Raw genomic sequence first — 26785 nt, forward strand, 5'->3', positions numbered from 1 at the left:
TTTATTGTACAAAGAGATAAATGGGAACACCGCGTCCATGCTTGGTAGAAATGTAAGCACTGGCTTCCTCTAGCCGTGCTAATGTACACAATAGCTGCATTTAATAATATTTATGGCTCTGGAAGAACTCAGCGCTGAACTCATTAATTCTAGTCGACTGGAACCTCTAAAGCTGCTTTACCTGCTTATGTTCAGCACAACGGAAACCTGCAAACTGCTTTGCGTGAAAACATTAAATACAAATGTTACAGTAATTCATAAGTATTTTATTACACAAAGAAAATTGCTATCACAAAGTTATCACTGAACATTTAGCAATAAATATGAAGTCCGTACACGACAGTATAATGGCAACTATGTTACTAAAAAAACAAAAGAAAAGACTTGACGATGAATTTCGAACAAGAGGGTCACAAACACACGCACGTACATAAAAAAGAAAATGACAAACAGATGATTATGAATACTCCCTCCATGACACAGTTCAGTATCAGAACAATGTTTCGAGTGTTACAAATGAATTCTGTTCAGCTCAGTCCATCTCCACAGACAATAATTTCAAAGTTTCTGTGCTTTCTCGTCTCGTCAGGAATATAAATGACTAACAGAGGATGAAGCGAAAGAGCAGAATCTCAGTTGCCAGTTCTACTCTGTTCTGCTCCCCGTGTTACAATCTGATCCAATGAAAAGGCGTACATTTGGGCCGCTGAAGCTCCAAACAGGCCGGCAGTGAGCGAAGGTGTCCTCACGTCCACTTAGGACAACCAATATACACTCTCTTTCCTTTCTCCATGTCTCCCCACTTTCACTCGCTTCCACTCCTCAGCTCTGCCCCCCCTTCGGCCTCTGGCTGAGTTTAGGACGGGCCTCCACTTCCCTGGGCGTCTTGGCTGGTGGAGCCCTCTGCCTCGGGGGCTGGGGAGGCCCCCGGGTCCCCTTCTAGAAGAATGAAGAATAAAAAAAATAATCTGTGAAGCACTGTGTTTATTCTCAATCTCAAAAGAGGTTTGGCATTCCTAAACAGGGATAATTCTGCTTTCAGGCTCCAGAAAGAAAAAAAATAATGACAATCGTGAGGAAGGAACTACAACTTCCTGTAGCAACACAGTGTCAAGCATGATGAGAGTATTTCCAAATATGAGGTTTCCCACCAGACCAGCGGTGAATTAGTTTGATTTATAGCAAAGTGGTTATCATTTCATGGGAAACTTGTCTTTGACTGAAAAGGAAGTCAGCAAGGCCAACAATGCAATACACAATGGTCAGAGTGTGACCATGTGCGTCATATTCAAACATGTTCCTCCTAACAACTTGACACTGTGCTGACAGTAGAGGAAGCAAAGGCTATCTGTCATTGTGCTGTCGTTTCGACTCATTTAACACTGAGGCAACAACGCAACATAATCAACTCTCACTGAGAAACACCACCTGTTTGGTATTTTGATGTTCTGGTGCGTGAAGGTCCAACGCCGGCTTCACAAAGACAGACACTGACTGTAAGTGTTAGATCGAACTACCTCAGACTTAAGATAGACGTATAAATTCATTCGTTTCACAGACAGAGCAATCATCATTTGGAAGAATTTGGCATGAATTCTGGGTAAATTAAAACTTTGTTCAAACTAGAAAACATGGCCGATCGAGCATCTGCGCCAAACCGATCAGCTTTGTTCATGCCAGCAGAAAATGTTTAAGAATTTAACATTTAAAAGGATATTTTACAAGGAATTTCCAGCAAATAGTGTAACAATACAAAAACTACCAGTAACAGTGTGGACCTGCAGTAAAGCTGAGCTGCTGTGGCACTTTGCTTCTGCTTATTCATTGGCCAGTTTCTCTGGCGTAAAGACAATCGTTTTGAATGATCAGGTCTACCCTAACCCCTAGGGTGTCCCATTCCCTCATTGGAACAGAGGGGTAGGGAGACTGTTAGGGCGACATGGCCCCCCAAATGAGGTTTTTCACAAACACACTTCAGTCGTTTTAATGTAATATGGTCCTTTTCATTATAACAAGCATAAAACAATTTCTACTAGTTTAGTTTACTAGACTTAATACGGCTCCTCTAATATCAGTGCAGACTGGTAGGGTAGGAGCACAGGTTGCCAGGCAATGAAGCAGTTTCTTTTCTGTGTTTGATGGCTTAATTGATAGCTTGAAGGTGACAACGAATTGTGAGCGTCCATGCTTTTCTATCTCCATCAGATAAATGGCAAACAGCATGGTGATAAGACCAGGATTGCCACAGTAAGGCAAGAGAAATCCCCACAGCTGGAGGCAGCATATTGGAAATATCCGGCTGTGTCTGTTTACATAAACACTATTGACAATAACTGATCACCAATGAGGGTATTGAATGGTTGGTACCATTTCATACTGGGAGATTTCCACCACTAACCCTTGTAACTCTGCTATGAGGGGCAAGGGGGTACTTGAGAGGTAGGGGTGAAGATTGTCAGGAGCCTAATGTTCAAACACTCATAATCTCATTAAACCAATCACAGTGCAAAATGTATACTGGTTTAACATCACAGACCAGTCTAAAATGTCTCAGTGAAACCGGCCCCAGGTCTTCAATGTATGTTATGCACAAATGTATGCATATTTCCTCTGCTTTCTCATGAGTACTCAGATGTGGGTTTACTGACCTGCTGCCTTCAGGTCCATCCCCGCCAGGTCTTTGGTGAGTTCACTGGTGCTGGCCGCTCCTTCCCCCTCCCCTGCGATGTCAGGAACTGCGTTCCTGCGGCCTGTGCGATCACAGTTGATGAAGTCTGAGTACGACGTCTCCACGTCCATCATCTGTCCATGACCAGCGCTCTCATTACACCTGCCAGAGGGAGGAGAAGGAAGTCAGACGGATGCGGAGGTGTTGCAAGAAGCAAATAAATCACCCTGCTGACCCGCGGGAGGACGGACCACTGTGTCCTGTGAAATTCTACTTTATCAACGTGACACAGAGGATTACTGGCTAGAGACCAAGGAGAAAAAATCAGTGCTGAGCTATTTAAGATGAAACTGAGGATGTCCAAAGCAGAGTGAGAGAGCAGGCAGAAAGGGAGCACTTCAGAAACACTGAAAGGCCGACAGCCAAGAGATTTAATAAAAGGAAGAACGAAGGTGTTAATAATTTCCATTACTATTTCCGCACAGCGATTAATGGCACTACTGACATCTGTGCTAATTGCTTGTCCTAATTATATTAGGAAAAACAAAAACCTGCAGAAAATCTCTCCTCTTGTATTAGCCCTCTACTGGAGTCCATTTCTCAGTTCAAAAAGGTACTTACACAGCGAGGATTTAGAAAAAGAAAAAAAAAAGGAAGGCTGGAAAGAGCACCGATCAATACGGATAGCAAGAGTAAAAGAGCTAGAAGCCATTCAAAGCACGAGCAGAGGTGGGGCCAGAAAAAAGCCCCAGCAAAAAAGTAAGTGGAGCTCCCATTAGCCATTCATTCCTCTTCTGTTTCCTGTTCTCAGTCCATTTTTAACTAGGTCATAGATCCTGCCAAACTCTAAAACACTATACAGCTGGTAAATCCTCAGAGGGGAGAGGACAAAAAATAAGACTGCTCCACAAAAGAAAAAGAAAAAAGACAAGAAAAGATGAGAAAGTAGTAGTGGGAAGTCGTTTGTCTGCAGCAAAGAAAAGCAGAAGGAAACATAGTACCAGACTGCGAATTTCATCACAGCTGTTCCTCCCCCCCTCCACACAGTCCAACACAGACACGGGCAGTGCAACAAACTATATTACAGATATGGACATACCCTCTTATAAATCATGCAACAATTCGTCAACGACAGAACAGCTGAGCAGCTCGGCTCAGAAACATGGAGGAGGCTTGAGTCTCAAAGGGAAACAAGAGAAAGAGTGAGGGAGGAATAAAAAGGAGCTGGCAGACTCAGCTACGACACGCTGACCCGGGGCCAGTCTGTTCCCAAACTCTTTCACTCACATTCTTTTAGGATCATTCAAAAGGTCCCACAATTGTTTTCTTTCTCTTATGTACAGAATGTGTGATCCATGCCAAAGAGGAAGCACCCGGGGTCGTTCCCTGAGAGGTCACGAGTCACGCAGATGTAGGCAGCGCTATTTGGGAATGTGAAATTTGCAGTAAAGGGCAATCTTTAAGCCCCTGTAGGTAAGAGCGGTACCTCAGGAAATGTCAGTGAGTTCTGGGCTGCTGGCATTTCCCTGAGTACTTCATCCAAACACAAGAGCCACTCTGTGTTCCCGACTGCAGATGGTGGTGTGATCCTCTATTAGATTGGCATCTAGATAGCCGGGCTGTACAGTCATTAGTGAGCCATATCACCGTGGGATGCCAGTGTCTCACAGGTTCATAATTACACCTACAGTATTACCTTTTCCGCAAGCTGAAGTTCAAACAACTGCGGCTTTCACTATCTACTAATTAGTGCTGAACAAACTGAGGAAAACATCTCATATCTAAAAAAAAAAAAAAAAGTTTTCATAAGAAATTTAAGTTTTAAATTGTAATTAGTGGTCTACATATTATTAAACAGGAAATGAAAGGAAAGACATTTTTGTTTCTACAGAAAAGCAGACCATTTTCATTAGCATGAAAGATTACCACTCACCTATCTTTACGCTGAGTGTGAAGCTTAGTGTCAGTGTGAAGCTAACATAGCTTAGCATTAAGACTGGAAACGCAGGGAAACAGCTAACCTGGCAACCCCTTAAAGGATAAGTTCGCCCAAAAATGAAAATTCTGTCACTATCTACTCACTCCCACGCTGATGGAAAGTTGAGTGAGGTTTCATAGTCCACAAAACTGAGCCTAGGATGAAGCCAGATGAGCTGTATGGAGCCATTTTATGTTTGTTGGTTTTTTAAATCAGTTATTTTTTACTTTTAAAACAAGTCCCCAGCTACTTCAGTTGTTTAGGAGAATGCTGCAACACTGTTTTGCTGTGAAGCTCCAGAAATGTTTTGTCGACTAAGACACTTCCCCTGACTTTCCATCCCAATGGGGGTGAGTAGATAATAACCGCACCACCTTAAATTGCACCTTCCGTGATATGAAAACTGCACTCTTTCAGATACCGATTTCAATCTAAAAAAAAAATCACGATTCAGTCTTACTACCAATCAACTAGCCTTGGTAGATACACTGTCTGTGTATCTGCTGCAGTGTCGTGTTTGTCTTTTTCTACTACATCGGCCCAGTTGTTATGTGGCCTATGGGAGCCCCATCTAATTGCCATTTGTTTGTTTTAATTAGTCGGCTTGCTCGCGCATGTGGATCAAATCCTGCCATGAGATCATTAACAGGTTTCCATGGAGGGATGATGATGATGATGATGGCGGTGGTGGTGGTGTTCTGCCGCCTGCTCTTCGGCACGTGTTTACACTCTTCTCTGCCTGACTGCCTGGTCTCAGCTGTGGCAGAAGCAGTTTAATGGGGCTGCAGTTTAGAAATCACTTTATCCCTGATACCCACAAACCACACTGTGATGATGGACTTGTTTTTGTTGTGCCGGCTGACTGACTGAAGCCGAGTAGGTTGTTATTGTTGTTGCTCACCTGCTGTGATTTGTATAATGCAAATGAACATGTAAAGTGGTTTGGAAGCTCAGGATCTGAAAACGACACTGATGACCTTCTGTGTGACTGAGCTAATTGCTGCTTTTGGAGTAATCATAGCCTCCATATTGGGTTGCGTTGAACAGTGATATTTCTTTTCAATTCATTGTTTAGTCTGTGGGCTAAAATGTCAGGATATTTGTTACAGTTTCCCCCGAGGGGATGTTTTCAAACAGTCCAGAACTAGAATTTATTCATTACACAATATGAAAGAGAGAAGGCAGCATATTCTCACATTTGAGAAGCTTGAGATTGCAAATGTTTGACATTTTAGCGTGATAAATGACTCAAATTATAAGTTGGACTATCAAATTTGTTGTCTTTTACCCCTACATTTCTCTTCTTAGATGGTATACAGTATATACAGTACATTATGTCCTCTTAAAGGCAAACTGTAGGTTTAATATTTCTGTCCTATTACAAATATGATGCCAGCCTTGCATCATTTACAGCTTTCTCACGAAAACAGTATCTCATGACCGCATTCCTGAAATCATGACTTATAGCGCTCTCAAAGTGCACGTCCCAGTTAAATAAAAAGGCTGTCTTTATGTGAAAGGCCAGGGGTGTGTGTATACGCAGGGAAACTCGACACAGCTGCAGCTGGAAACACAAGCGCAAGACAAATGTCACAGGTGTGTATTTTCACTCAAGACAATAACAAGTCAATCCTCAAAAGGGAAATGGCTGCAGCTCAGATCATGAGCTGAACTCCGTTTACCCTTCCTGCTCTGCACCATTTGTGTGGATCATATCCAATGTGGGGATTCTCGCCATAAAAAGGTATTTCAGGAACACATCCTAATTCACATTCTGGTAATTCCTCTATTCTGAGGTAGAAGCTGCAGTGTCATATCTACACAAAAAGCACCATAACTTCACTGTGATTTAAAGGAAAAGCAGAGCGGGGTTTACTTTCCGACATGTTTGAACATGAACAGTAACCACACTGGGCGAGGTGACATGTAACAGGAGAGGTTTTGGCATGGAGAAATTAGGAACAAAAGCCCTTGAGATCACTAGGGCGAGTATGAGTCAGCACAGCCACTTACACCAGGCCCATTAGAGAGGCAGGCTCACTACTATCCCGCTGGAGCCTTTTAAGGCTGATTTGTGTGTAATAAACTCACATTATCTGCAATAACCCACACAAAGACTGGTCGTGTAGACGGCGCTAATGGATGTCAAATCAGCAACGAAGCCAATTTCAAGTCTGTCAACTCATTCTGCTGTTTTTATTGACAAGGCAGAAAGCCTCCATGAGTCTCACCGGCCTCTCGTGGCAACTGAACTTTTCCACTGGCCTTTTCAACCCTGAATTCTTTATCATCTGCCTTCAAGTTTAGCCTTTAAGATTGATGTGATAGAGATAAGTATTGTTTTCGTTATTGATTAATCTGTCCTTTATTTTCTCAATTTACCATGTGGTCTATAAAATGTCAAAAAAATAGTAAATAAAGTAGAGCTGCAACGATCAGGCCTTCTCAAATAATCCATTACTTGATCGACATAAAATGACTTGGCAACTATTTTGATCCTTTTTTAAAACAGAAATCATAAACATTTGCCGGTTTCAGCTTCTGAAATGTGAGGATATAATGATTTTTTATGTTGTAAATGATAATAAACTGAATATCTTTTTGGGTTTGGACTCATGGTCGGATAAAACAAGACATCTGAAGTTGTCACCTTGCTTTAAACAGACATTTTTCACAATTTTCTGACATTTTATAGACAAAAGCATCCAACAATTAATCAATAAGAAAACAGCTGATTAATCGATATTGAAATATCTATTAGTTGCAGCTCTAAAACTGTGCCTATCACCGTCTCCCAGAATTTCAGGTGACATCTTCAAATGTCTTGTTTGTCCGACTAAAGCCAAAAACTCAGAGATATTCAATTAAAAATGATTTAGGACAGAGTAAAGCATTAACTCTTCACATTTGAAAAGCTGCAACCAGAGTTTATTAGCATTCTTGCTTGACACATGACTTAATCAATTATTAATCTAATGGTTTCATCTCTAATAAATACATTTCTGCTTTTTAAATGAAAGAAATGGCTGTTTTAATCAGTAGAACTAAGCTATCACAGCTCCTCATCAAACAATGCATCAAAGGATAAAGTTAACAACCATCTTACCAACGTATTCAGAGGTGCTTCATCTGCTCTCGACTGTCTACGAGCAGACCCGGACTGCTGCTCCGTCCTCATCCATTCACCCTCAAGTGCTAAGTGTTACACAGCGAGAGCAGCACCATAACACTTGTGTGCCTCAGCTCTTTGCCCTCCCGCTCGCTGCCTCTCAGCCACCGTCAAATGTGGTCTGGGCACTGTCTGTTCACATGATGTCAGCAGCTGCTTTGGTTGACAACGAGCCCACTTCAAACACAAGGGAGCTGTATTTCCTCGTCGGGATCAGCATTGTTGTTCCTCTCCGGCCTTCCTCTCATAAATAAATAAAAGCCCTGTCCATTCAACTCTATTGTATATATTTGCCCCATATCCTTCCTCTGCTTATGGGACCCGGGGCTGGGTGTGAAGGTCTTATTTCCCCTGGTGGAGTGAATATTGCAACTTCTCTTGAGCAGTCAGCCATTAACAGCAACACTGATAAAACTTTTCCTGCTGAGGAGACGATCAGACACAAAGCTCCTCCACTTTAAAGAGCTTTTCACCACCTCTTCTCTCTCTCTTGCACTTTTCAGTTTTGAGAGACGCAGTAAAAGCCCCCATCTTCTCTGTCAGACATGCAGAATTATCACTGATAACACTGGATATTCAACGCAATTTTCCATCGCCTTTTCACCGAGTGCAGATACCAAGGATGATCACTGACACTCACATAATTGCCATCCTAAATGAGCGTACTGAGCTCCTACGCCTGAAGGCATTATGAATCATCCGAAGAACAGGAGATAAGAAGCCTGACCAAGGCTATTAGCATCAGCTGCTGTGGAAAAGTCTTGAGTGAACTAATGAATAAAACAAAAGGTCCGGGCAGGGCCGCATCTTCAGAAAGCTCCAGCCAAATCAAAAATCAATCTGGCTTGGACAGATTATCTCGGCAGGCTACAGAGGCGCAGCGAGAGTCTAGGTTCCTCACTTCACAGTGTGGAGCACTTCAGTGATCAATTCAGAGTGATCAGTGCAGGAGAAAAAAAACATGCATGTGAATGGCTTTGTGCCAAACACACACTGTTAAAAAAAAGACCTCCGATGTTGACAGCTAATTATGAATATGGTCTATGCAGCGTAGACTAGAGAGCGAAACATGCCGTCGCAGATGTTTATTTTTACAGTTTCAGCGCTATGAAATATTAAATCCTAATCCAGGTGAGTAAAGGTTAGGAACTTCTTAAAATTGAAAAAATTTGAAATTATCGGTTGTGTTATAGGTACAGGCCTTGAGAATTATTTGTTATTGGTGCTGGCTGACGAAAATTCGATCGTGCAGCCCGTGTCTGGACGCTCTTACCGCTCAAACTGCATTGTGTCATTTGCAATACGGCACACAACGAGGCCGTGAAATCCAAAGTGAAAGAAGTGCAATTACATGAGGTCAAAATACATGATGCTAGAGCGGTATGGAAGATAATACAGAGAACAACAGTCCATAGACTGATGCTGAAATAGACAGTCTGCTGGCTGCTGCAGATATGTTGATGGACACTCAAATCTGATCTAATCACTTACAAATGACAGTGGGGACAGACTGTCAATCAAAGATCTGATTTGGGAATTAAATTTGATTTGACTGCAGTCTGAACAAAGTCTAAAACACAAAGATTTTCAATTACAATGACGTCAAACTGAGAAAAACAGCAGATCCTCACATTGACATTCTAGTTTTACTTAAAAAAAGTCTGAAACTATTGATTTGACAGTAGTTACATTTTAATTCTCTGTCAGTTGACCATTTTTTCAGCTCTAATTAACTGTGATGTAGTTAATTCATCTGAAGACTTCTGAAACGTAGCACACTGAGATTGATAATCAAAAGAGTTCCCTTTAACTTTCTGTCAGTTAACTTTTACTTGACTAATTGTTGCTGTGTTGATGTTCAGTACATGAAATCAACATAAAATGAAGAAGATGGAAAACCAACTGTTTTCCATAGTTTTGATTTTTTACAAACAGGCCTGATCATTCATTGTTTTCACCAGGAGTAAAGACGGACTACCTGCTCCCTTCAGGCTGCAACTGGCTCTCAGGGGATTAGAAGGTCAGAGATGCATGGAGCTACTAAAGCAACATGAGCCTCGGTGGTCAGACAAATCAATTAGAAACTTCACAGGCCACCCGTGTGGCTCAGTGTCTTTGCAGAAGGTCTTCTTGACTTTGTTCTCCGGGTTACCAGGATTAATGCGGCAGGTGAGCTGCTGTTAAAACGACTTTACACCTCATCCTCCGAATGACAATCAGTTGCTGAGGTCACAAGACCTCAACGTATCACCAGTGAAACAAACCAATGAAGACTCTTAAGCAGTACACAGAAAATCCATCACACATCAGCTGACTCACTGCTGCTGGAAATCCATCAGTCATGGTGAAATAAAGCTAATACAAGGCGAACATGGTCACACCCTGCATTAAGTTAACAGCTGCTGGTCTGCAGAGTTCTGCACTCACTGCACTAGATAAAACATTTAAATGTATGTTTGATGGGTTTTTAATTTGGTAATCAAAACAATGATCGGACTCAAATCACTCCCACATTTTTAACAGCAGGCTAATATCTACATAAGAGACTTAAGCAAACTACAGGAGTTTTAATGGACAGAAATAAAGAAGGAACCCACAGTTAGTGATGTTCAACGGGAGAAAACTGTGGGACATCCAACACTTGCAACCAAATACAAATCAATTTGGGATCTTTGGGCTTTGGAGACTTAGATTGCACAGGACGAACTACATGAAGCCATTTCATGTCTTTTTTTTCTGTTGTTTGTTTTTCTACGTTTTATAACCAGTCCCGATCCACCTCTGTTGCTTAGGAGAATGCTGCGAAGCTACTGAAATGTTTTGTGGACTGTGAAACTTCATCCATCATACAGCTGTGCTGTGCCTACATATTCGATGTGTTGTGGATGTAATGATGAAAGCGAGGAGATGCATACAGATAACAGAGGATGGGACCTTTGGGAAAAGCTGATGGAAGATGAGTGGAAGATGAAGCTGTGATCCCCACATCCACTGAAAGGCCGGTACGATTTAAAAGGAACCACTTAACAATACTGCCTGTGATGCAAACTAATCTTTCAATACGTTTTAAAATCTGAGTGTGAAGTGTGCAAGACATGTACCTGCTTTACAAATACCACTCGATAAATGTACAGGATAAACCATCTAGCAGGGCAATTACTGTAACAAGAGCTAAAGTAATAGTTCAACAGTGAGGAAATACTCTTATTCACCTTCATGCTGAGAGTTACATGAGAAGATCAATATCACTCCCATATCTGGTCATTTGATATGAAGCTACAGCCAGTAGCCATGCAGTTAGCTTATCTTAGCATAAAGTCTGGAAGCAGGGAGATATAGCTAGCCTGGCTCCGTCCAAAGTTAACAAAATCCTTTAGCAAGTTGACTGCACTAATTGGCATGTTTAATCTTGTTCCTTTAATCTGTATTTAAATGGAAGAATAAAGATGGCAAGGTGTGGTTTTAAGGAGCTTTATGAGCTGGTGTGACAGAATAGTGGGTAATTCTACTCGTCATGTATGCAGCAGTGTAGGTTTATTGGCTAATCTGTGCTTTCAGTGGGTAAATGCTACTCGTAACTGTGTTTTTATATATGGCCCGTTCACGAGAGAGGGCACTCTGCACAAGTGTAGTGAATTTATATTGATATGTCCTTGGCATGAATGTAATGCACAATGCAATGCTAAAATGGTCATATAATGTATAAAAGTGCAATGAACAAACTAGCGAAACTACTGAACAGGCCTGCTAGGTAAAGGATCAGGGGCCTGGACCCAGGACTAGAGCCTCTGAATGACGCGAGTGTTAACATTTCTTGTCTAGTCAACAGAATGACTAAGAGACAAATCAACCACACAGTAATGCAAAACCACTACAATGACGCAAAATGGGAACAAAGACTCATTAAAATGACCATAAAGAGACATAAACAACCATGAATAAACACAAATGGCTACAAAGACTCTGGGTGTCTTGCTGCGATGTAGGAGGGATAAAAGGGCCTTTTACATGTCTGTGCACAGAGCCCAGCTGTTTCATAATCTGCCCATGTCTGTAGCCTATATGGAGGTACTAATAACAGCTTGGTTTTTTATTCCTTCATATTAGAATATTTTGTTTAAGTTGTTTTTTAGCATTCAGTTAATACACTGAGTAAACAATTACTTCAACTTCACAGGTTATAAAAATCTCAAAATTTAGTATAACCAGTGACTATTCTGCAATTTACTCAAGCACTGCACGAGTACAATTTTGAGGTACTTCACTACTTCTCTTTTCTGCTACTTTATACGTCCGGTCCATAACATTTATTTGATGACTTTAGTTACGAGTCACTTTGCAGATTCAGATTCTTCAGTATTGTTTGGCTATTATTTGTGATGCGCAACCAATCAGATTGTGTTGAGGATGCGACTTTAAGTGAGACCACAGAGTGGTGACTAGATACAGAGAAAGAACGCTGCATCCGAGCCAAAGGAGCACATTTTTTAATTAATTAAATTTATCAGCAATTGGACACCGATAAACTGAAAATGCTGAATATTGGCCCCGATAATTCCTACTGTTTAACTTTTGTCTGGCTGAAGCTGACCTCGGTTACATCATGTTACACTGGACTATTTCTTGGTCGAGTGCAGTAACTTCCTGGATTGTCGACTGGTTAACTGGAAACTTCACAACAGCAGCAAGACTGTAATAGCTGGCTCTTGGCTGTAGCTTCGAAGATGTGAAGGGTGGTGTCAATCTTCCAAAGTCCCAGCAAGAAATACATTAATAAGCTAATAAAGCCTGTTTCACAGTTTTCAACTATTCATTTAAGAAACGATGTTAAATGACATCACTAAGTGACTCCACCCAAATGACCACACCACATTCACATGACCATCCACTTCACAGGAAGTCTTTCATGACTTCCAGTTAATTCCTCATGCACACACTGATTACTGCAGCTGAAAAGCATTGCTGACGAAAGAAAATCTTTTACAACATTTTTATTTATTCATGTATGTGTAATTAAAGACAGATCTGTTCTCAGTGACACTAACTGAGCACAAACAAGGAAGTCAAAACGCCACTGCAGAGACATGCACTTAAAATAATTCAGTTAATCTACTAAGTCGCCTCAGCTGTTAAACAGATGGCAGGAGGGCGTCATAAACAACACAGAAAAGACAGATAATACCTCTACTGTAGACCATGTTCCCTTTTGTTAGCCCAGCTCACTTGGCAACAGCTGGGCCAATCAATACCAGTTCTTGAGGCGAGAGAACCAGCGCATCATAAACTCACACAACACAGAGCCACAGCAAAGTAACAGGATCGCATACAAGATCAGATATCCATGTTCGGAGGTAAGCGAAGCCTACATTACCAGAGGTGTTAGATGTACAACACCATGTCCCCTGTGTGAGTGTCCCTGTGGCCCAAAACCTGCAAATAAGCTGTGATCGATCACTGCTGTACAGCCCGTTGAGACGAGTGGCCAGACAGAGAGCCAGACATATGAGACTGAGTCTACAGTAACAGCATGCCCTGCCTCGAGCTATAGGGAATCCCCTGGTTTGTGTTTGTGTGTGTGTGTGTGTGTGTGTGTGTGTGTGTGTGTGTGTGTGTGTGTGTGTGAGAAAAGGATGGGTGTGACTGAGTCTCATCAACCAACCATGATTCACAGCTGAGTCAGGAGCAGGTGCTTCAACTGGACTCCAAAATGAAGCCGTGATTACAACCCCCGAAAAAAACATTCTCACATCTCCCGTTTCCGGACGGCGCCACAACTGTTCGTTTGGAGTCTCATCATGCTCGAGACTCTTCACAGGCAGTGTTGTTACAAAAACAAAATGTGTCGTGAGAAATAGACTTCATTAAGACTGAACATATAACACAGACATTCCCCATCTCTAACGATTAAATCAGGGAGCAGTGATTAATGCTCCTTGAGACAAACATCTCTGAAAAGTTATTCTCTTGTTTACTTTAAAAGCCAGACTAATTTACGGCTGTCTCAAGTAGCCTTAAGGGGGTTTGTAAGTTCAGGATGTGAGCCGAGTATTTCTTTTAAGGTGCTACATCCAAGTTGAAAATATTTAGATCTCGGTGACTCCTCTGTGTGTCTGGAAAAGCACTGAAGGAGCCAAACACTCATAAAACAACTTTTATTTCATGTCTGTTCTTCGCTGTTTATTCCATTAACTTTATTTTGAAACATCACTACATTGATATTCTGCTTCAATCCTTTTAAATAGAGCTGAGAGGATCAGTAGATTAGCAGAAAGTACTTTATTTTGATAACCATTTCCCCTTTCAGTCATTTTTCAAGCTCCTCAAATAAGATAAGTAACTTTTCTTTTTGATTTCATTATAATTAAAAGTCTTTGGAAGATGTCCTCCCTAGGAAATTATCATGGGCATGATCTTCTATGTCTTTGGCAAAAGTCATCAGTTTAAACAGTCTTATCTGATATTTCATAGATCAATTTTATAGATTGATTAATCTAGAAAACAATCAGTAGATCGGTCAGTAATGAAAATAACCACTAGTTGCAGTCTGTCTCAGGACATACATTTGTAACTTCTTTTATAAAAAAAAAAGTGCTAGATAAATAAATCTTCATGTTCTTGTCATAGGACCTAAAACGTGCTTGTACAGCTCAGATACTTAACTGATTAATCAATTAGTCAATCAATTGATCTGTCTAATTTTTTAGATTCAAATAGTCTTGATAGTTATTTAATGACACATTAAAAATTCTCTGTTTCCAGCTTCATAATGTGAAGATTATGAAGAAAAACATAAGTATGGGAATGTGTGATTATGGCTGCAACTAACAACTGTTTCTATTATTGATTAATGTAGATTTTCTTCTCTCCATCTCTTTATTTAGGACTGCAGAGCCAAAAGTATCTTACGTTAATGTACATATCTTATATCTTATCAATTCAAATATATATGACCTGGCCCGTTTTTGCTGACCTCTGTATAGAGTGCTGCAGGGATGAAATATTTTTGTTGGCTAATCCAGAAGTTCGCGTCACCCTCAATTCATCAATTTGCTCATTGGTGCTAAAATAGTCAAAAAATTGTAAGAAAAAAAAGAGTGACATCTTCAGAATGCTTGATCAATAATATTTGTTACTATCACATAAGACAAAGAAAAATAAATCACACGCAAATGTATAGATATAATAAATGTATAGAATAATTCGATTAATTTTCTGTCAATTGACTAATCAATCACTAGTCGTCTTCTGAATCCCAGACGTCCTCAGGTGTCACCAGGCTTGGTTTCTACATCAATTGCCGCAGAGCTTGATGTGCTGAGGATAAGTGCTTTGCTGGGCTGTGATTTTCCTCCCACTGTCCGTTCTATCTGTTCTAATTCTACTGCAAGGTTGCCCGCTTCTATTTCTGTCCACACATTTAACAACACGAGACCTCGGCAGGAAGCAGGTGGTTTGTTTGCTGTGTTGTTTATGCCCTATCTTTTCCCAGGCTCTCTGCGCACACACTGGAGGCTGAACAAGACCCTTGGGTTGATGAGGAGGAGGAGGAGGAGGACGACGGAGCGAGGACAAGGGGGAGATGTGGGGATAGGAGAAGAGATGGTATGATGGTGAGAGGGAGGTGTGGAGAGAAGTGAGGGGAGGCTGATAAGGAAAGGGAGGAAAGCAGTTGAGGACAAGGAAAAGACAGAAGCATGAGGATGAGCAAACCGAGGGAGGAGGAGAGGTGCAGGGAAGGAATGCATGCATGTTTATTGTGCTTTCTAAATAAGGAAATATCCCCCACTGGCTCCAGTGTTTTCATTACTTTTTTTGAGAACTTGAGAAAATATAAGACATCCTCCTCGGCTAGGCTGCTTGCACAAACATTTAGCCAACTGTTATCTGTAATAGAATATCTGATTTGGTTGCATTTGACGTCTCTGCACCACCTGTTGGAGGGATTTAACCCTCAACTCTCCCATCCTCTTTCAACCAAAACACACACGCAATTGAAACTGCATCCAGCCAAAGTCTGCTTGCTTCCAAAGCTACAGATCTGATTACTCCAGCCATTTCTGCTGCTTTTGCTGCATTTAAAATGCATCTAAAGTTGCTCAGCTCACCTATACTGTTGGCCACTTTGTGTCCGAGGTTTGCCAAGTAATTCCACTCGGCTGCATCATCACACTTTTCTCCCACAAGTCTAGGAGGATGTGGGCGTCATGTGATTCGATTTGCTGAGTTGACGGGGATAAAGAGTGCTCATACAGCACGTAACCTCCTCATGAGCAAACACAAAAATGAGCAGAGGCAATCGCTGCACTTTCCTCTAGACCTAGATAACGAAACCATCCTTCATGTTGGTGTACAGGACACAACCTTTTCTAACATACTCTGATGCTAATGCAGTCAACAGCACTGGAGGGACTATTCAGATCCTTTACTCAAGTAAAAGTACAAATGTAATAATGTAAATTTGCTCTGTTACAAGCGTCCTTTGTTTAGTACACAAGTGCCAAAGAAAAGTACTGCAGAAAAATGGCCCTTCCATGTTAGTATTTTTGACATTATTAGACTGTTAACACTCACCCATTGACGTTAAAGCTGGTCATGGTGGATATACTTCTAACTACATTACATTTGGGCTGCAGCTATCAATTATTTTTCATTGACATGCTGAATATTTTCTCAATAAATCAGTTCACTAAACAGAAGGTCGGTGGTTCGATTCGCAGGTCAGCATCTTGCATGGCAGCCTCTGTCATCAGTGAATGAGTGGGTGAATGTGGGATGTGCTGGAAAGCGGAGGGAGTTGTGGGTAGACTAGAAAAGCACTATATGCAACTTAATCGAAAATAATAAGAAATAGCAACAAAGCTATTCAGTTTAATATCACATATGATGAAGAAAAGCATCAGGGAAAGGTCACAAAATACGCAAAATCAACAGCGGCACTATCGTTCTATGCAAGCAAATTTGCATCTTGGCTACGTGTTGAGTTCAACAATGGGGAACTTTGACTGGCGTAGTTGCGACCACAGCCAATAGCAAAGACGTGTTTGTGGTTGACCCCTTCCCTCTGTGTGTCTCACATCCTGCACTGCCCACATGCAATTGCGTATGTGTGACCATAAAACAACCTTCTGCCACACAGATTTGTATTCATTTATCGCTAATCTTACTAGACATGTACTTCTTTAAAGGTTGATTAACCTGCTTTCATCTTTAACACGATGTATACTATAAGGTAATGCAATGTCTTGATTGTGAATTTTAAAAAGTAACCAAGGCAAATAAGTAAAATATACTTTAAATTAGAAATAGTTTTGAGTTTAATTTGAGATTAAAGCCGGTTAAATACCATCCAGTCATCATGTAAAATGTACCTACAAGCCCTGAAACAATAGCAATTTATTTGTCTTAATTAAGAGTAATTATCACATTTAATTTCCTCTAGCCACAGAATGAGAGATACACTTTTAATGCATCACTGTCAAGTGAATTTATAATGACAGTCAATGATTTTCTCTCTAGTTCCTGTGACCAGCCTCCTGTCAAACAGAGCGAAATGTTTCCTGTCCTCTGGGATTCAGATGAAAACAGAAAAACAATCAAATATTTTAAAGCAAAGCGCGTCTGAGAATTCCCGAAGTGGATCAAATCGAAGCATAAAGCAGATCACGAGCCTACAGTTTGATTTCCTGTCAAACACTGAAGGTCGTGTTGTTCCTTTTAACCTCAAACATGTTTCTCTCACGTCACTTTTAAAGTCCCACGATTTTCTCACTTCACTCACATCACATGGAATTTGAAATGGGCTCCTCCATCTAGAATAATTAAACCTGATTTTTTCATGAAGAGAGATTCTCATCAAATCACCTTTCACTGGAAGAGGACGTGTCTATTTTACTTCCAAACCAATTCACAGGGATGAGAATCCATTTACATAATAAGGCTTGATTAAAAATTCTATTACCAAACAGATTCAAACTGTGTTTATTCAACATCTCAACCTTATCTGTGTAATGTATGCAGATGCTGTGGGCACAATCCAGCAGAAAAAAAAAAAAAAGAGGGTGTAAGTGCATTAAATCAAATGGCTTAACGCTGAAAAACAGATGTGTGGCCGCTTTCAAGAGCAACATTGCCAAATAGTGTCAATTAACAGGAAGAGGAAATGCGTCAGGAAATAGATTTGGGTCTTTTAAATGGAGCAATAACTAATGGATTTGTAATATCAATACATTTTTTGTAGCTACTTAGTGTTTGCAGTGTTGTTGGCAGTTGCAGCCTCTCCCACCACAATGGTTGCCATGTCTATAACAGGACTTTGGACGAAGCCATGTAAATAGGCTGGGTCAGTATACCAATTCCTGTGCCAGATGGAATTAAATCTACCAGACATTTAAGCGACACTCCAATTCAAAATCAAATGTTTTAATTATGACACACTCCCTCCCTGTGAGCATATCAAGTTAGAAGTTGCAGACGCCGTGGTCAGTTTGTATTCTGAGTGGTTGGAGTATTTTTGTGCTGACCCAGTTTCACAGCGCACAAAAAGGTCAAAAGAAACATTTCAGACTATTCCTGGAGAGTAACTGTCTTTCCTGTCAGCCTGGATCTGCAATATTTCACAAGCACTCTTGTTTTTGCTGCTATAAACACTGTGTCCATCTCTGTCCGTACATACTACTCTGTTGATCCTGCAAGGAAGTGAGTATGTTAATTCCTGATAATCCGAGCATTTGCCTGCTGCTCTTCCGTTTGTCAGATTGGTCCAGCGCTCTGCCCTGGGGTGTCTCTGTCTTCTGCTACCTGCTTGCACGTTTGACTAATGTAAAGCTGAGATTTCTTCAAGATCAACACCTTTTGAATCTATCCAAGTGTTTCCTGGGGAGGTCACCTGGGAAATCATTATTGGTGATAAGCAGAATTAGCATAAGTAGCAAAGTATCATAATAGCAGCACTTTCAAGGCCTTGGAAGCATTAGCTAAGTGGGCTAAGCAATGATAATAGTGTTAGATTGGTTCGGCATGTCTTTGTCGAGTGAATACTACTAAAAACGAGGATCAGCGTCCTGTTACCATGGAAAACGCCAATTAAATTAAATGACTGGACGCACCTGAAGTCACACCCATGATTTGTGCAAGGTATCATGGAGGCTAGGAATAAGTTGGAAAGGTTGCAAATGTATTATACAGTAATCAACATAAAGTATATGTGCCAAAATAAAACAAAATGTCAACTGTGTTTAGTTATATAATTATCTTTCAAGGAAAAATTGAAAGTCCCAGCTTCTTAAATGTGAGGATCTAATACTTTTCTTTCTACTTTTCTCCTTGAGCTCCAGAAAATTATGACAAGCATTTTCACAGTTTTTAATCTTCTATAGACCAACTAATAAGTTGTATCTCTGGCTGGAGCAACACTTCTTTATATGTTCAAACAGTAATTTAACTTCTACTGTCCTCTGTACATTTGGACTCCAGGCACTGAGTGCACAAATGTTTTATGTAGTAAAACCAGTAGAACGACACACCTCGAGCCATAATAGGTGCAACCATGGTCTTAATAATCACCTGTTTTCATATCAACACTTAAGCCTTCTTCACCACTTGTTAGACCTGTCAATTAAAAAGAGGCAGAGAAGAAGTGCGATTTCACCAACTGTGCCACATCTGCACATCTCATCTAACAACGCCAGAGAGCAGCTATAATTACACACGACCATTGCCCATGGCTGTGGCTATTCATAGCAACTGCATCATTATTACATTAAATGTACCTGCAAGCCATCACAGGTGGCGATATGTCAGTCATTATCATTATTACAGATCAGCAAGACAATCAGTGATGTAGTTTACAGCGCCGTTGCTGTTATCAAAACAGTCTTTGCAAAATGCTTCACAATAGGGATAACAGTAACTTTAAACCAAGACAATAAAACGATGCCTCCAATAAAAAAAAGACGAAATTGCTCACAAAAAAATCCAATTATGCTCATACGCACCTTTCATTGTTATTTTACGACAACGAAAATATCAGACAATCTGAGACTTGAATTGAGGGAGTAAATAATTGTTTCTTTCTTATCACCCGAGACTCTTGCATTGTCTGACATTTCTTTGTGTATCGGAAAGCCTACTCTGTCTGGTACATGATGAGACATTAAAGGGCGGGGTGACGGCACTCATTTTCTCCTCACGGGGAAGTCCGAGAGCTAAAAACAGAGGAGCTTAACTCCTCTGCACACAGGGCAAAGACTATGGTTAGAGGTCAGCGCAGTTGAACTGACAAATCCCTGTCCACAAAATATGTACACATTAAACCCATGATTACACAGAGGGACGCATACAAAAATAGACCATGAGCACTGTGTTCACACACTACCAAAACCCTGCTGCACTGCTCTGGACTCAGCCTGTTGTTTTCTGAGCCCTAAAGTCTTCATCATGTCAAGGTCTCAGGCAGGTGATGGATTGTGGACATAATCTCAAAGAAATCTAGGAGACACTTGAAACAATTCTGAGAATAGGATTCTATTTTTATCTAAAGCATGTAATGTCTTGCCCTTGTTGCAGAAAAGCTTTGAATCCCTCAGATTCCCATGAAAGGCCAGTAGGGGTGGGCAGTTTACTGGTTTCATCACCATCATCAGTGTCAAGTCCTGTTACGACATGAATTTTCAAAATAACTCATTGCTGTCATAAATGTTTTAACAAATCAAAATAATGTGCCTTACTGTGGTTTCGAAAACATGCAGAGAAATGACTAAACGTGTCCTCACCAACACCGACTCCATGTGGAAGGTACAAACCCCACTTTCTCTGTTGTTGTCTGCAATAGCCGACACAAACATCTTCATCTACTCCCACCATCCGGGAAAGTGGATGGGAAGGGCCCGAACAACAACTGGAAGAGTCTTTTGTGTGCGCACTAACCATTTTACTGTGCACTGTTTTCTCAACGAGGGTCAGCCACATAAAAAGCACTTTGAAATTCAAACTCTCTGGTGGATCGCTGTCAAACTTGAAACTTGTATGTTTTGCCATTTTCCATCTGTTGTAGCACACTGAAACAATGTCTAGTATTCAGGGACAATCAAGAGAAATTGTGTGAACATTTATCCTCGTCTGAAGTCGATAATAACCAGAGCAGTAGTAGTTTTTGTCACATTACTCTTTGTACTGTAGATCTTAATACTGCAACGCAAACTTGTACTGACCTTATTGTACTGACATACTTTTTGGGTTTTCTACAAATAAATGCTGTTCAGATGCCTTAATCCTACCCATTGTCTAAATCTGAGAATAAATCCCATTTGTTCTCACTCATAGATACCAGCCACCTAATTATGCCTATTTTTTACATCAAGATCCATGCATTATTTCCTAAGAAATAAACTAAAATGTTGAAAATGCCCTCTTGAACAATGTTAAAGTGAGCGAGAAAAAAATTCCTGGATTTGTCCCTAACCAAAGGTTAATGGGATTTTTTCTTCCATCCAAATTTCGTGGAAATCCATACAGTAGTATTTATGTAATCCTACATCACGGGGCAGGCAACTCCATCATCCCAAAACAAGTGGAGGCCTAAGGATCCTCATTGTTATTCCTATTTGAAGCCAATGAATACATACGTTTGTTTTTTTAATCTTTTTTTCTTTCATAGGCTCCCTTACATTGCAGGTGAAAAAGGGCAGGATCATGTTTGAGTGTACCGTCTGTTTAATGTCACCACAAAAAACGTGATCTCAATTTTAGGTCATATTGTCCACCCCTAAAGGGTAAAATAATCTATGTGTGTTACAACATATGGAGGAGAGCTCATTTAACCTTCAGTCAGACTAAAAGTGGAAGACGGAGAAAGCTGCCTGGCAGGGGAAAAAAAAAAATCTGATGACCACTTACGGAAAAACAACTGACAGAAACAACCACACCGTAACCGTCCTAGCCCCGCTGTGTATATTTAATGCGGGCTCTTCAGGGATATAAGGGTCCAAATGTTCTCAGGGTAATCATGTTATTGTTGGCAGCTTTCAGCAGGAGCAGATATGACGTCTATTTACCGAAGGAGTTGGAGGAGGAGAACGATGTTGGTAAGAGTGTTGGTCATGCAGCACTGCAGATAATCAGAACTGTACGAGCATGACCTGATTACTCATGATCTGGCCGCTTTCTGAATAACCGGTGTCACAGATTAGAAGAGGCACAACGCACAAAAGGCCCCTGAGGACGAGCCTTCATAATAGCCAAAACATGTATTCTCAATGGGAAGTGGCCGGCCTATTCTTCTCTGCAGACTTGTTTTGATTCGGTCAATATGAGTGAAACACAGGAGGAAAGGTTTTTGCAGGGTTCTGTCCAAGGTCAGCAGGGCACGTGTGTCTCTAGTAGCTGGGGTTTTCTTGCATCACTGCGCTCTCTGATCTGGCTGCTTTCCACCCCCCCACTGGCCATTTTGAAGGATAACAGACCATGTTTGGTTAGCTGGTACAAAGAGGGGAGACGACGCAGTAAAGAGCTATTCCATAGAAGGACATATCTGACATGAGAGTGCAGAGATGACACAAAATCTAATCAGAAAATCTTCAGGTGGCTTAATCTCCTCTGACATGTGATTTTGCCACCAATTATATGCTCTTTAATAAGTAAATCTTCTCCAGGAATGATGTCATCATTTGAAGTGCAGCCAGACAGATTCACCTCCAGCTGGGGCTTGTGGGAAAACATGCAAACATGAGGTGCATTTGTTTTCGTCCAACATATTACACGAGATGAAATGATCAGTCGAAACATACTGCAACTACTTTGATAATTGTTGCAATTATTTCAGGCATGTTTTTCCTCACTCGAGGGAATAGAGGGTCTAAGGATGTCGCTCGCTGTACAGATTGTAAAGCCCACTGAGGCAATGCGATTGTGATTTTTGGCTTTATATAAAAAAACATATTTGATTTTGAATTCATTTAGATAGGCAAAACTAACAAACAAAGATTTCCTGGTTTTCTTCACCTTACATGATAGTACTTATTAAAGCCTGACTGATGTATCGGCGGTAACAGCGTATATGTTGCCAGATTTGTGCTGATATGAAAACTTTGTTCTTTTTTAGATTATAATGCGGAAAACTATGCCTCGTAAAATTTCTATTTATCAAACTGCATGTAAGGTCGACGGTTTATTTGCATTGACGTCATTCAAGACAATAAAAGTTTATTGTTAAACCGTAAAAATATCCTGCCTCCATTACATAGCTCTAGCTCTCAGTGCATGCTAACCACATGTGAGTGATTATTGCAAATATATCGGCTGGTATATGGATATCAGAATTTTTTTACTTCCTTAAATCCGACGATTTAGAGAGTTGGTAAAGACAAAGAAAGCCATTGGATATCTTCGCCATGGGCTTAAGGAAATTGTGATGGGCATTTTTCACAATCAGACAGATAAATGCTTGCTGTTCTTTTCATAATGTCGAAATTAAAGTGTCACCGCTGATGTGCGACAGCTTCCAGCCCACTCACCAGAATAAATGTTGCCAATGTACATTTCTGCAGTTCTGCCACAAACACAGCTGGAGATTACCCAACTTCTTGCCAAAAATATCATGTTTTTTGTCGCCACAAACATGGCTGGAAACTGTCCTGAGGACTCGATAAAAACACCCAATTTTGTCACCAGAAACACAGTAGGAGATGTCTTAGCTTCCCATCAAAAATATCATTTTTTTGTTGCCACAAACACGGCTGGAGATGTCCCGACTTCACTTCATAGATAAGCGGGGCTTTTTTGCTGCATACAAATGTTGAATCGCCATGGTCCATCGTTTTAGATGTATAGTGATTTAACACTCATCTGAACATGCTGTCTGAAATGGAAATCTGGTACGTAGCCTTTGACACGTACGAATGCGAACATATCAGTGGTTTGCAGAAAGGTTACGTGCCAACATTTGTGCATTTCACAGTTCCACCCTGATTTCATCAAGCTTATCCCTGTCATTGCATGTCACAAAACAGCTTTGTTTGCCGACACTGGTCTAAAATAAGGCTGGTTGTTATGTTGCAGTACTCCCCAAGCTGTGCTACTTCAATGTAATCAAGATTGTTGGTGTATTTTAAGTACCTAGATTACATGTTACCACGGACCGAGCTCGGGGAGAAGACTGTTTCGGTCACAGTCGGCCAGCCAGATGACAGTGAAGCAAACTACCACCGGCAGGCAAGAGGCCAGTATTTATCTTCACCAGTCCCCATGCCCAGTAACGCTGGCTCCTGCCCAGCAACACTCATGCAAAGTGGGGGGTCCCAGGCTGCTCCCCCACCAGCCTGCTGCTGAATCTCCGAGCACCATCTCCATCCAGCCTTGTCATCTTACAAGACTCACCTCCAGGACTGCGCTGACATGTCCATTCGTCTCTCAGCAGGCGGATTATTGCATTAAACCCTGCTGTCATCGTTGTTATTCTATCGAGTTAGGAAATTTAAAGGATGAAGTTGATTTGTGTTTACAGAGGAGGGAAGGAGGGAGGGAGGAAGGGGGAGAGAGAGAGGGTTGGCTGTCTGGCTGGCTTGCTTGCTTGGGTGCATTGACAGAGCAAAAAAGCACAGTCGATGAGAAGAGGCAGATGAGAGCTTTTCAAAAAGCTATCCAGGCTGTCATTAGCTACCCTGAATGCAGCAGCTAATGTGTGGGAAGAAGCGTGCATGCCAGTCCTTCACACTGAACACACACACACACACACACATAGACGACAGGCATTATGGACACACTTGAATGCCACTCGAGGGGGAAAAAAAAAACAAATGTGAATACCGTTAACATTCATGATATAATTGAACATTAGCTGACATTGGGACGTTGATTTTCAGCCGTTGGACAGATGCGGTGCGTGCACAGTGGACTCTAACGGCTCTGCGTACAAAGATGTATTGTCTAACGTTAGTCGGTGTGCTGGCTGGAAAAATGCCTCATTAAAAATCATACAAAAACCGTCGCTTCGTGACTCTGCAGCTGCCTGCGGTTTGTCTGACCACACCATTTTTTTTTTTTTTTTTTCCCCCAAGTAGGTACATTCACAGCAAAACGCCGTTTTTTGGTTTTTTTTTTTTAAGTAGAAAAGACCGCCACTAACCTTGGTCGGGTCGCCTCCTCTTATCCACTTGTTACAATGGAAATTTAACACCATGGATCCTCAGTTAAGTTTTCCTGGCCGTCGGACAAAAAAACGCAGCACGCCGAACCGGACAGAAACCGACACCGGGCTGCTGTGGAAAAACAGAAACCCCTTGCTGAAGAAGTGTGTGTTTAAAAAGCCTGGGTGTTTTTTTGTGTGTGTGTGTTTTTTCTCGAGATACCGTCGGACAACAACGAGAAAAAGGTTGTGTCTTCAAACAGCTGTTTTCCAAAATGGAGTTAGCCGTGTGAGAGCCAATCAGAGCGAGCCTGTGGAGGCTCCCACTCCTCTGTGGGCTGGAGCCAACAGCACACTGCACTCCCAGGATCAGACACTTAGGAGGGTTTTTTGTTTTTTTTGTTTTTTTTTAGGATGAATCATTGTAGCTTTCATGTCACTGCAGCTTTATTTAGTCGTACATCAAACCACCAGACACCCCAACTGATGACTTTCCTCGCAGGGAACCCCCAGATGTTTTTTTATGTTAATATTTTTAGGCTGCTTGTTTAACTGCACATGGAGGGATCATATGTGATGTGTTGGTACAGGGTAAACCCACATGTTAGACCCACATTTTTTTTCTTCACAATGTTAAAGGGGCACTCTTTGTAGTCGTAAAACCCAGAAATCGGTTAGCATTTTCGCACGTCCGGTTCCCTCGTCTCAAAGTCAATGGGAATTTTGAATGGGTTTTTAGTTAAATGCTTCGAAATAAGGTCTTGAGTTATTTACACGTATTGTTCTAAGACATAAAATACATAATTAAATGTCCCACAATTGAATTATAGTATATTAGCACAGCGAACAGACTCACCTACTCACTAGTCCGTCATTACGACCGACTTCAGTTGCAAATTATTTTAACTTTAGCTTTACAGCTTGTAGATTGATCAGTTTACAGAAAAAAAGTGTACAGTAATTGTGTAGTAAGATGCTTAGCGGCGGTGATGTTTAAGTCATGTGACCACAATATCGTCTGTTTCTAATCTAACATTAGCTTTTTACGTCTAGCGACTTTAGCTAAGCTTCGCAAATCAAAAAACTGGTGTCCATCTGTGAAGTATCACAAACTTGTGTTTGCCACAAAGCTTATTGTCGGCGATATATATAAAAATCCAATTAAAAAATCCCATAAGCTTTTTGACGAGGGGACCAGGGCGATGCCTTCCAGGTTAGCCAACACATATATGTAATCGCTACACCACTCTATTAAGTTGTGGACTCACAGGAGACGGTTTAAATTAAAAGGGTTATAGTCAAAATCAAAGCAGCAGATGAAATTACTTTTTAACTTCTCCTTCACTCCCATTTATTAACCTGACTGCAGCAGCGATCCACTGAGGTGACCCTCATTGTCGGGTGTTAATGTACTTTAATGTTGACTGCTGACTGGAGGAGAAATGTGCTTTACTTCATGAATGTAACATTACAGAGAGGCGAGGGGGAAAAGTAGAGTGAGAACTGGAGTCTCTGGTGAGTGCTGAGTTCAGTAAACACTTCTTTGAGTAACACAAATAAACACAAATGATCCTGCAGTCAAACTCACTTTGCTGGTGGTGAACACACCATTAAACACTCACCATTGCTTGTGAAAATCTGGGTCATGACTCAGGCACAAATGTTCATGGATAAGATAATGTTTTAGTTTAACATCACATTATGTTTAGTCTCATTCAAAGACTTCCTTCCTCATTCTTATAGCAACATGTTACCAAACATAAGGCACCACTACTTTGAGTAAACTTGTGTATTTCTCAGGGTTTGAATGTTGTTTGAAGCATTTGGGATAATGTATGTTTTCCATTGCAG

At 41.0% G+C, this 26785-nt stretch overlaps 1 protein-coding gene across 4 annotated transcripts; it reads right to left on the reverse strand.

Moving 5' to 3' along the window:
* Positions 1-245: 245 nt before the first annotated feature.
* Positions 246-25257, reverse strand: pkig (protein kinase (cAMP-dependent, catalytic) inhibitor gamma). 4 transcript variants are annotated; one of them, XM_084365767.1, is made up of 3 exons: positions 24935-25257; positions 2649-2830; positions 246-939 (listed from the first exon to the last, which is right to left on the reverse strand). In XM_084365767.1, exons 2-3 carry the CDS (start codon positions 2800-2802, stop codon positions 857-859), a joined length of 237 nt encoding a protein of 78 aa, XP_084221893.1. In that variant the 5' UTR covers positions 2803-2830; positions 24935-25257; the 3' UTR covers positions 246-856. The 4 variants fall into 4 exon arrangements, with proteins under 4 accessions (XP_084221893.1, XP_084221895.1, XP_084221894.1 ...); XM_084365769.1 differs by lacking the exon at positions 24935-25257 and adding an exon at positions 13187-13209; XM_084365768.1 differs by lacking the exon at positions 24935-25257 and adding an exon at positions 7753-7857.
* Between the last annotated feature and the right edge of the window lie 1528 nt (positions 25258-26785).

The sequence above is a fragment of the Pagrus pagrus genome (genome assembly GCF_965226575.1).
Source record: "Pagrus pagrus genome assembly, chromosome: 11".
In the NCBI taxonomy this organism is placed as follows: domain Eukaryota; kingdom Metazoa; phylum Chordata; class Actinopteri; order Spariformes; family Sparidae; genus Pagrus; species Pagrus pagrus.